Source organism: Erpetoichthys calabaricus, chromosome 6 (genome assembly GCF_900747795.2).
Source record: "Erpetoichthys calabaricus chromosome 6, fErpCal1.3, whole genome shotgun sequence".
NCBI lineage: Eukaryota > Metazoa > Chordata > Cladistia > Polypteriformes > Polypteridae > Erpetoichthys > Erpetoichthys calabaricus.
The window spans coordinates 7,290,615-7,302,843 of record NC_041399.2 but is presented as its reverse complement, the minus strand read 5'-3'; the positions used below and the strand labels follow the sequence as shown (position 1 = coordinate 7,302,843).

Sequence of the window (12,229 nt, the reverse complement as noted above, 5' to 3'; positions counted from 1 at the left end):
AACTCACTAACACAATCTCGAGAGCAGTAGGGTGACCCGTTAAAAGTAACGTGCGTCACATACAGTAGTCTGATTACTTTATAAAGCAACCCTAATGTAATTCTTACATTATTGAAGTAAAAAGACCTGCGTTGTTGTTATTACTATTCTAGCAGCACTGGGATAAAGACAAGAAGCACACGTAACGGGTACACCGGTCAGGGCTCCATCACAAAACCAAGAACAGAGTGCGCTGCATGCAATCCTGTAACAGAAACCTACAAATAAAACATAAGTTTAACTAAACATATTTAAAAATCGCAAGAAAACAATCACAGGCATCACGCTTATATTCTGATTTGTGGTGGCCGTTGATGATGTTTTAATTTTCGTCACGCCCGCGTGTCGGAGGATCTCCTCACTGGCTTGATTGAGGTATGCGACAACCCACCGGGTCAAGAAGGGGTGATGTCATTAACAATGTCTTCTCTCCCCTCCCGTACAGCACCGAGAAACCGCCCAGTGAGGGTACTTAGCCCCGGCCCTTCCCATTCACGTGGTATAAGAAGCCCAGATGCTCGGAAGGAGGCGTCATTTGCAAATGAGAGCGAACCACCGGACGGAGCTCCAGCGACTGACCCCGATTTCCACCGCAAAGAGCTGAAGTGATTTTGTTGTGCATATTTGTTTTTGTCGGAACTTCCCTTATTAAAACAGGACCACCTGGTTAGCGTCCCAACTTATTCATCCGTTTTACAATGCGTCATTCCTGCACCTGGCCGCATTGCTATTTGCGCAGTTTTAATGAGGTCAGTGTGTTTTGACAAAGGCAAACTCCTTAAGATTACTTATCATATGCATATGAACGCAGATTTTTAAAAAACAACTCGGCTTACTGCCTTAAGCATGTTGGTTATTTATTGGTTAATCCGGTTAGTGTGTGAATGTAAACGCACCGAGTGAGTTCTGGTGTGAACTGAATTTGACGTGAACTGTTTCACTCATCACTAATAAAAATCAAAGTGATAAAACCAACAAGTTGAAAATTACAAAACATTTAAAAATTCATACAGTATATTAAAAAATAGATAAACAAACCACTTAAATCTATTTTTTAACTCTTTTAGGGCGGATGTCGACTTTTGTCGACAGGAGGGGTTGAGGGTGCACGTCGACAAAAGTCGACATCCAGGGATAGAGGGTGACAATCAGCTGTTAATGGTGACAAAACTCATTGTCACGTCACAGGCATTCCCTCTCTGCCCGGAGGAATGTTAGACTCATTGACTCGCCATCTAATCCTTGCGTTTGCGTGAGTTGCAAAATGTAAATAAAGGCAAGATGGCATCGACATCTCACGAGGGAGCAAAGCGAGTGCAGAAAAGAAAATACTCAGCAGACGATGTTTTGCACATTATCGCTGACTCGGACTCTGATTTTGTTGACAGTGATCAGGAGATCGAGCAGGTGATCAGACACCAGCTGATGCCACTCCAACTGATCGGCTGCCAGGTGAGTGCATTCGCGCAGCCGACGCAACTACGGCAAGGTGGAGGAATCACCAGACATTGATCCGTGGAAGCCAAACTGGCTACCGGACTTCACAAGACAGCATGGCTGATTACCATCCGCTGGACTGCTTTAGGTTGCTCTCTCCTGAAGCTGCCTTTCAGCAACTGTCAGACAAGACAAACAGGTACTGTATGCAGAGAAATTTCTGGAATCGCGGGCTGTGCTTGCACCGCATTCTCGTTTTTCAAAGTGGAAACCCACAACAAAAGACGAGATGAAGGGCTTTGTGACATTACAAATAGAGATGGGACTGGACTGGCGATATAACTTCAGGGAGCATTGGTCCAAACGTGCTTTGTCCCCTGGTGGCTTTGGACAGGTTATGCCGCGTGATGATAGGTACGTGATGCCGCAAAGTTTTATTCACTTCTGTGATAACCAGAAGCAAATCCCAAGGGGTGAGCCAGGCTATAACCCCATGTATAAAGTTCAGCCCCTGCTAGACATTGTGGAACCAACATAGAAACAATTTTATCAGCCTGGCCGTGATTTGTCTGTGGATGAATCAATGATAAAATATGCAAGGGACGCCTTTTATTCTGCCAATATATGCCAGACAAGACCACAAAGTATGGCATAAAGGATGTTGTACTGGCAGAAGCAAACACTGGTTTCTGCCTGAAAGTAATTACATATACAGGAAAAAAGAGAGAACTGTCCCTTGACAAGTCAGGTTGTGCTGGAGCTGCTTCAGGGCTATGAACATTTGGGTCATGTTGTGTACATTTGGACAAATTTTACACATCACCAGAATTGTTCATGGAGCTACAGAGCAGGGGAATTGGAGCTTGTGGCACAGTGAGGATGAACAGGAGACAGGCTGAAGAGGAAAAGAGCTGACAATCTGGTTTTCATGCCGGCAGATAACTTGGTGGCATTGGCATGGCATGATGTCAGACGGGTGACTTGTCTCTCTACAGTACACACTAACAATATACAGTAAGGTCCATAAATATTTGGACAGAGACAACTTTTTTCTCATTTTGGTTCTGTACATTACCACAATGAATTTTAAATGAAACAACTCCGATGCAGTTGAAGTGCAGACTTTCAGCTTTAATTCAGTGGGGTGAACAAAACGATTGCATAAAAATGTGAGGCAACTAAAGCATTTGTTTAACACAATCCCTTCATTTCAGGGGCTCAAAAGTAATTGGACAATTGACTCAAAGGCTATTTCATGGGCAGGTGTGATCAAGTCTGTCGTTATGTCATTATCAATTAAGCAGATAAAAGGCCTGGAGTTGATGTGAGGTGTGGTGCTTGCATGTGGAAGATTTTGCTGTGAACAGACAACATGCGGTCAAAGGAGCTCTCCATGGGGGTGAAAGAAGCCATCCTTAAGCTGCGAAAACAGAAAAAACCCATCCGAGAAATTGCTCCAAAATTACGAGTGGCAAAATCTACAGTTTGGTCCATCCTGAGAAAGAAAGCAAGCACTGGTGAACTCAGCAACACAAAAAGACCTGGACGTGCACGGAAGACAACTGTGGTGGATGATCGCAGAATCATTTCCATGGTGAAGAGAAACCCCTTCACAACAGCCAACCAAGTGAACAACACTCTCCAGGGGGTAGACGGGCGTATCGATATCCAAGTCTACCATAAAGAGAAGACTGCATGAAAGTAAATCCAGAGGGTGCACTGCAAGGTGCAAGCCACTCATAAGCCTCAAGAATAGAAAGGCTAGATTGGACTTTGCTACAGAACATCTAAAAAAGCCAGCACAGTTCTGGAAAAACATTCTTTGGACAGATGAAACCAAGATCAACCTCTACCAGAATGATGGCAAGAAAAAAGTATGGAGAAGGCGTGGAACAGCTCATTATCCAAAGCATAGCACATCATCTGTAAAACACGGTGGAGGCAGTGTGATGGCTTGGGCGTGCATGGCTGCCAGTGGCACTGGGACACTCGTGTTTATTGATGATGTGACACAGGACAGAAGCAGCCAAATGAATTCTGAGGTGTTCAGAGACATACTGTCTGCTCAAATCCAGCTAAATGCTGTCACATTGATTCATGATACAGATGGACAATGACCCAAAACATACAGCCAAAGCAACCCAGGAGTTTATTAAAGCAAAGAAGCTGAAAATTCTTGAATGGCCAAGTCAGTCACCTGATCTTAACCCAACTGAGCAGGCATTTCACTTGTTGAAGACTAAACTTCAGACAGAAAGGCCCACAAACAAACAGCAACTGAAAGTCGCTGCAGTAAAGGCCTGGCAGAGCATTAAAGAAGGAGGAAACCCAACATCTGGTGATGTCCAGGAGTTCAAGACTTCAGGCTGTCATTGCCAGCAAAGGGTTTTCAACCAAGTATTAAAAATGAATATTTGATTTCCAGTTGTTTAATTTGTCCAATTACTTTTGAGCCCCTGAAATGAAGGGATTGTGTTCAAAAAATGCTTTAGTTGCCTCACATTTTTATGCAATCGTTTTGTTCACCCCACTGAATTAAAGCTGAAAGTCTGCACTTCAACTGCATCGGAGTTGTTTCATTTCAAATTCATTGTGGTAATGTACAGAACCAAAATTAGAAAAAAGTTGTCTCTGTCCAAATATTTATGGACCTAACTGTATGTGCAGCAACAGGCAATTGAAAAGGAAACCCCAGTGCCACACGTACTGTAAGCAGTGCAATGTGGCAATCCATGCACATGGCTGCTGTGAGCGAGATCAGACTGTGCAGGACTTGGCTCAGTAACATGTATGTGATATGTATGTGAAATCATAGACTATGCAGGCTCATACAACATGCAAGACAGTAACATTTGTCAAAAGTAAATATTTTGTGTTGATTTGATATGTTAAACAATTGCTTTGTGTTCTTTTTTTAAAAAAAGTTAGTTTTTGGAAAAATATTCAGCCCTGGGAGAAAAGAAAAAAAAAAAAGAGCCATAAAAGAGTTAACCTACTTTTTTCTAAAACAAACTACAGTTTTACAAATTTTTCATCGGGTCTACAACATGGGATCAACTATTTGGTGCACTGTATTAATCCCCGAGGAGAAGTTGTCTTTCTGCATGATCTTTGAGGGGGTCAGAGTGCAGGGTCAGCCATTGTATAGTTTTCAGGTTAAGGTTCTTGCTCCGGGACCCAAATGGAGCAGAATCCCCTTTGGCAATAATGGGATTTGAACCTTCAATCTTCCAAATACCCGAGCAGATCCTTAGCCTCAGAGCCACCACTCCCAGGCTAATTGACACAGGCATGGACATACAGTGCATCCGGAAAGTATTCACAGCGCTTCATCACTTTTTCCACATTTTGTTATGTTACAGCCTTATTCCAAAATGGATTAAATTCATTTTTTTCCTCAGAATTCTACACACAACACCCCATAATGACAACGTGAAAAAAGTTTACTTGAGATTTTTGCAAATTTATTAAAAATAAAAAAAACTGAGAAAGCACATGTAGATAAGTATTCACAGCCTTTGCCATGAAGCTCCAAATTGAGCTCAGGTGCATCCGGTTTCCCCTGATCATCCTTGAGATGTTTCTGCAGCTTCATTGGAGTCCACCTGTGGTAAATTCAGTTGACTGGACATGATTTGGAAAGGCACACACCTGTCTATAGAAGGTCCCACAGCTGACAGTTCATGTCAGAGCACAAACCAAGCATGAAGTCAAAGGAATTGTCTGTAGACCTCTGAGACAGGATTGTCTCGAGGCACAAATCTGGGGAAGGTTACAGAAAAATTTCTGCTGCTTTGAAGGTTCCAATGAGCACAGTGGCCTCCATCATCTGTAAGTGGAAGAAGTTCGAAACAACCAGGACTCTTCCTAGAGCTGGCCGGCCATCTAAACTGAGCGATCGGGGGAGAAGGGCCTTAGTCAGGGAGGTGACCAAGAACCCGATGGTCACTCTGTCAGAGCTCCAGAGGTCCTCTGTGGAGAGAGGAGAACCTTCCAGAAGGACAACCATCTCTGCAGCAATCCACCAATCAGGCCTGTATTGTAGAGTGGCCAGACGGAAGCCACTCCTTAGTAAAAGGCACATGGCAGCCCGCCTGGAGTTTGCCAAAAGGCACCTGAAGGACTCTCAGACCATGAGAAAGAAAATTCTCTTGTCTGATGTTACAAAGATTGAACTCTTTGGTGTGAATGCCAGGTGTCACGTTTGGAGGAAACAAGGCACCGCTCATCACCAGGCCAATACCATCCCTACAGTGAAGCATGGTGGTGGCAGCATCATGCTGTGGGGATCTGGGAGACTAGTCAGGATAAAGGGAAAAATGACTGCAGCAATGTACAGAGACATCCTGGATGAAAACCTGCTCCAGAGCGCTCTTGACCTCAGACTGGGATGACGGTTCATCTTTCAGCAGGACTACGACTCTAAGCACACAGCCAAGATATCAAAGGAGTGGCTTCAGGACAACTCTCTGAATGTCCTTGAGTGGCCCAGCCAGAGCCCAGACTTGAATCTGATTGAACATCTCTAGAGAGATCTTAAAATGGCTGTGCACCGACGCTTCCCATCCAACCTGATGGAGCTTGAGAGGTGCTACAAAGAGGAATGGGCGAAACTGGCCAAGGATAGGTGTGCCAAGCTTGTGGCATCATATTCAAAAAGATTGAGGCTGGAATTGCTGCCAAAGGTGCATCGACAAAGTATTGAGCAAAGGCTGTGAATACTTATGGACATGGGATTTCTCAGTTTTTTTATTTTTAATAAATTTGCAAAAATCTCAAGTAAACTTTTTTCACATTGTCATTATGGGGTGTTGTGTGCAGAATTCTGAGGAAGAAAATGAATTTAACCCATTTTGGAATAAGGCTGTAACATAACAAAATGTGGAAAAAGTGTTGCGTTGTGAATACTTTCCGGATGCACTGTACATGGCCAACATACATCGTTTAATATCCTCAGTCCTGAGACACAAGCGTGCTAAGAGACTCGGTGGAATGGGCACAGACAGGCACCTGTGTCCATTACTTCATCGCCACCCCTTACAGTTTTACTCAGACCCATTATTCCATCTGAGATGGCAGAGTCATGCCCATACTTTCTTGCGAATCTTAAAAAAAGACTCTGTACCCTTTTGTCTTCTAAAGCTAATCTTACCAGGTCGAGACGGCAACGATGACGACGGAACAGTAGGCAATCCTCCAGCTGTGACCAAGTGCTGATCCAGATCCTCCTGCTCAAGATCCTCAAGCTCAGCCAACAGCTCATCCTAGGTGATTATGGGAGAGAAAGAAATAAAAATGACTGAGGAGTGGCAATTTAACCAACTGTGAAATATTTGGGGTTTACCGTTTAGGTCCAGCAGTTAACGACAGAAGAAAAAGACAAAGCTGAAAGTCTAATGCACACATCTTTGTAAGTGCTGTGCTATCTAATACATCTGAACATATGTAGACATGTCAAGCCATTTCTTTTAATGGTTATTTCTGAGGGCGGCACGGTGGCGCAGTGGTAGCGCTGCTGCCTCGCAGTTAGGAGACCCTGGTTCGCTTCCCGGGTCCTCCCTGCGTGGAGTTTGCATGTTCTCCCCGTGTCTGCGTGGGTTTTCTCCGGGCGCTCCGGTTTCCTCCCACAGTCCAAACACATGCAGGTTATGTGGACTGGCTATTCTAAATTGGCCCTAGTGTGTGCTTGGTGTGTTTGTGTGTGTCCTGCGGTGGGTTGGCACCCTGCCCGGGATTGGTTCTGGCCTCGTGCCCTGTGCTGGCTGGGATTGGCTCCAGCAGACCCCCGTGACCCTGTGTTCGGATTCAGCGGGTTGGAAAATGGATGGATGGATGGATATATATATTATATATATATATGTATATATATATATATATATATATATATATATATATAATATATATATATTATATATATATATAATATATATATAATATTATTACAGTATATATATATAAGGAAGAGAAGGTCTGTGATACGGTTTGCATATTATAAAAAAGAATCACGTATCATAAAATAGGTTGAAAGCTCAGGAATAAAATACTATTTTATGATACGTGATTCTTTTTTCTCCCTTCGTGGATCTCCAGCTGCATATATATATATATATATATATATATATATATATATATATATATATATATATATATATATATATATATATATGGTTGAAATAGTTTACTGTCAAATAAATGCAAAGAGTACACGACACGTGTTTCGCCCTCATTCTGGGCTCATCAGGTGTACACACTCCACTGCACTCCCTCTCGGGAATCGAACCTCGGACGTCAGCGTCAGAGGCGATGCCCCTAACATTGCGCCATGGAGTGTTATATACACACATATAGTGAAACTAACCATTTCTGAGCTTGATGGCTTGTGGGGAAAACTCTGTTGTTCTATCCATTTGTTTTGGCATATATTAATCTATAACGCCTACCTGATGGAAGAAGTTCCATCGGTATAGATCGGTAATGATTTTCCTGGACCGTTTCAAGACTCTGGAATAATCCAGAGCCACTGAACAGTAAACTAAGGTTGGATTTTATTTTATGCCAAATATGAAACCAATTCAAGAGATAAAAGCAGAGAAGAAGAAGAAAAAAAATGACCTCATCAAACTCTTCTCCAAATCCTGCAGGTCTGGATATGGCATCTGAAATTTCTTGTGCGATTTCCTGCTGCTCGGTGATATCCTGCATTAGTGAATCGATTTTGTCCAAGTCCCTGGAATGATAAGATACTGGTTATGGCTTTCAAAAGAACGGGAAACAAAGGAGTGCTTACCAGCCTTACCCACAGTGCCATGCTGCCTACTTACATGTTTTCATGGGCAGAGCTGATGGCTTTGGCAGCGTAGCTCATGTTCTTCAAGACTTCTGTATTTGTATTAGCATTCTCAAGAGCTTCCCTCTGGAACTCAATGGTTGATAAGGTCCCATCAATTTGTGACAGTTGCTGCTCAAATCTCTTCTTCCTCTTGAGTGCCTGAAGTGCAGCTAAGAAAACATTTCAAATTTTAGTAAAGCATCCTTATGAAATAAATTCCGAAAGACAACCCACTCATCCATACAAAAGGAACATTCAGTTTTTACAGACGTGGAAAAAGTTGTCGGTCCCCTTGCAGCTAATTGAAAAAGTGCCGTCTGCTTAATGAAAAGTGATAAAATGAAAAGCCATCGTCCCCTGTGTACCTGCCTGCCTCTGACATGTCATGGAGTAAAGCAAAGCAAGTGAGACAAGAGATCGAGATTTGCTTATTCTACAAATAGCCATCCCCTGGGGCTCCACCCACATAGTAGTGAAACAGGACAGCGAGGAGGGCCCTGCCCGGCACCCCACTCCTGACGTCATGCTTCCCCCTCCCCTCAGACTGTAGCCTGTCTCAGATTAACGTGAATATATCGCTCCTGCAACTGAACTCCGATTCTTAGAGTGATGAGAAAAGTCGGAAAATCAACCGGAGTGTTCAAGCAAATTACTGAAAAAAAAAAAAAAAACCCGATCAAAATCCGTTAAGTAGTTCTCTTGTGAAAAGTGGACAGACCTACAGACAGACAAACATTGGATTTTATATTTATATAAATATATATATATATATGTATATGTGTGTGTATTTATATATATATATATTGCTTCGCTCATCAACCCCCCTTTTCTGCACTACGCACCAGCCACTTCGCATATCTGCCTCTAGCATTGTGAAGAGGGGGGTTGAACGCGCCGCCCCAAGGAGACACGGTCGTGCCACCGGAACCCCCTCTTAAAAATGAGAAACTAATACATTTGGTTTTTTTTTCCTCCTCTTTGCTCAATCAGCTGCAGTCTCATGCGGCACTTACAACGTTTAAAAGCCTGTACAGCAGCTGTCCTACTCTTTGTCTTTTATTTCCTGCCCCAGCTGTGGTTAAATCTCTTGGCACAAAGTCTCGTCTCACGGGACGCAAGTTCTTGATATTTTTTAGTTTATATTTTAAAAATGGAATAAGAATCTGAAACTCTAACAACATCACATTAAAGTTTGATAAATTCTGAAAAGAATGATACCAAACATATGTATATATGTAGGTTTTAAAATAAGTCCGATTTAAAGCGTGACAAAAAAGTGACATAAAATCGTTGCACTTTTATGCTTAGGATTTTATATACAGAGAGTATATAATATATATATATATATATATTTATTTATATTTGTAGCTGTAGATCCACAAAAGGGGAGAATGAATCATGTATCATAAAGTAGTTTTTATTCCGTGAGCTTTCCGCTCCTCAGGTGCTGTCATCAGAGGATAATGCTTAGACATACAAGAATCAAAGGCAATATATAACCAAATAAGGCGAGTTGGGTTGGGGGGTTTGGTAGGTGAGTGTGTGCGGATGGGGGGTGTGAGGGTAATGAGATGAGGTTAGGAGGGTGTTGGTCATTCTCTCCCTTTGTGGATCTCCAACTACAAATATGCAAACCGTATCACAGACCTTCGCTTCCATATATATATATATATATATAATATATTATATATATATATATATATATATATATATATATATATATATATAAAGATCTTCTGAAACAGCTGGGGTCACTTTTTTTGGGACTCCTAGAAAAGATCCTAAATAATTGGATTTGAGTGATTTTTCAAACTCATTGTTTTCTTGAATTCGTAACATTCTCGTCTCCAACTGTGAAATCAGTCATGCAGTTGATTTAAATGGAGAAAAGTCATCACTCTGCCATTTAGTGTCATTGTGTGTCTCACAATGAACATGGACCAGGGAAAACAAAGGAGAGAGTTGTCTGAGGAGATTAGAAAGAAGATGATAGACAAGCATGTTAAAGGCGAAGAAGACCACCATCTCCAAGCAGCTTGATGGTCCTGTGACAACAGTGTCAAATATTATAAAGAACTTTAAGGTCCATGGGACTGTAGCCAACCTCCCAGGAGGAAAATTGACATCAGAATGTGCAGAAGAAGGACAGACAGAATGGCAGACAAAAAGCAGAGGGCAACTTCTAAAGAGTCAGAAGCTGAACACCAAGGTCAAGGTATATATAGATATAAATTCTTTTCGTGTTTGAAACGGAAATTACGTATGACCACGTGATATGGAAATTACGTATGACCACGTGATATGGAAATTACGTATGAAACGGAAATTACGTATGACCACAAGACATGGAAATTACCTGTGACCAGAGAACACATTATAATACAGGAACTAATCACTTCGTTTGTGGACGCCATTTTTATATCGTCTTTACGAATTGTTATTATTTGTGTGCTCCCCACATCGCCCTCTCCCACCCCTCCTGTCTGGACTACAGCGCTGAGCCGTCCACCGCCAGGCGCGTTCTGACAGAGAAGTTTTATTTATTCATCCACGTGACTGTCGCTGAAAGACAGCCCTTAACACCATTCTGCTTCATCAACTGCTGAAAAAGCTCAAGGCTTTGCATCTTGATGCTCCCACAGTCTCCTGGACCATGGAGTACCTGACCAACAGACAGCAGTTTATGAAACTGAGGGACTGTGTGTCATAAATGGTGGTGTGTAACACTGGAGCACCTCAGCGCACTGTCCTGTCTCCCTTCCTGTTCACCCTCCACACAGCACACTTCCAGCACAACACCAGAGCTCGTCATCTACAGGATGCTTTAATAATGGAGACGATTCAAGTAGTGCAGGTAGTACCGCCTTCAAGTCAACATCAGCAAGACCAAAGAGCTGGTGATGGACTTCTGACATGCCAAGGAGCCTCTGAGACCAGTTAGGGGGAGGACATGGAAGTGGTGCAGAGCTACAGGTGCCAGAAAACTGGACTGGTCTAACAACACAAGAAAGGCCAAAGCAGACTGGACATCAAGAAGAGGCTCAGATCTCCTGATGTGTGCAGTAAGCCAGTGTGGTGTTCTATGCTGTGGTCTCCTGGGGAATCAAATGGAGCTCATAAAGCAGCACAATGAACAAACTTATCAGGAAAGTCTCCATCGTAGGGCGATTCCTGGACACAATGGAAGCCGATGTGGAAAACAGAATGGTGGTCATAATGGATGCCATCATGAAAAGTCCCCTCCAGGAGACTCTCTCTCAGCACACTTCTAGCCACAGGCTCATTCCACCATGGTGTGCTAAGAAGCACCTCTGGGGGTCTTCTTCTGCCCACTGCTATTAGGCAATTCAAAGCATGTGGCGTAATCTTTAAGTTCATTTTGAAAGATGTGCACAGTTTTTATTTATTTATCAATCGGTTAATCGATTGTATTATGTGACCTGTGAGTCCGTATTCTCGTTCTTTTATGTTTCTGCTTCTATGCATCTGAAGTTCCCCTTCGGATTAATAAATGTTACCTAATTCATCTAATCCTAATGCATAAGATAAAACCGAAGTGCTCAGGAAGTGAAAGTATTTGTTGTCCGGTGTTATTTGTTGAAAGATTTTAGCATTTCACTACCCCATTAAGAACAGTCAAAAATGACTGGCCTGACAGGACATCTTCTAGCCTTGGACTAGTGGACTACCAGCAATTTTGAACTCTGTACTTTAAAAATATGAAATATTCTCAGATATAAAGAGGAGATTCAGAAAAAGGGAAAAGCAGGAAAAAACTTACAGCACGCCACATCAGAGATGAAGAGAAGAAAGACAGAAGTGGTCTCGGTTTGCACAGCAGACAGTAAAACCTCGAGAAGGGCCGACATATGCTTGTCTGTTCAGGAACTATGAAAGGGAAAAAAAAGTATGGGAAAAAAAGAA

At 42.5% G+C, this 12,229-nt stretch overlaps 1 protein-coding gene across 1 annotated transcript in view; it reads right to left on the bottom strand.

Moving 5' to 3' along the window:
• The window catches only part of LOC114653197 (charged multivesicular body protein 4c-like), a 55,214-nt gene that overhangs the window by 1,869 nt on the left and 41,116 nt on the right, over positions 1-12,229 (bottom strand). Inside the window, exons 2-4 of the mRNA XM_028803379.2 lie at positions 8,298-8,475; positions 8,089-8,203; positions 6,629-6,740 (exon numbers count right to left, since the gene is read on the bottom strand). Coding sequence (XP_028659212.1) covers positions 6,629-6,740; positions 8,089-8,203; positions 8,298-8,475 — 405 coding nt within the window. The remainder of the gene's footprint in view (positions 1-6,628; positions 6,741-8,088; positions 8,204-8,297; positions 8,476-12,229) is intronic.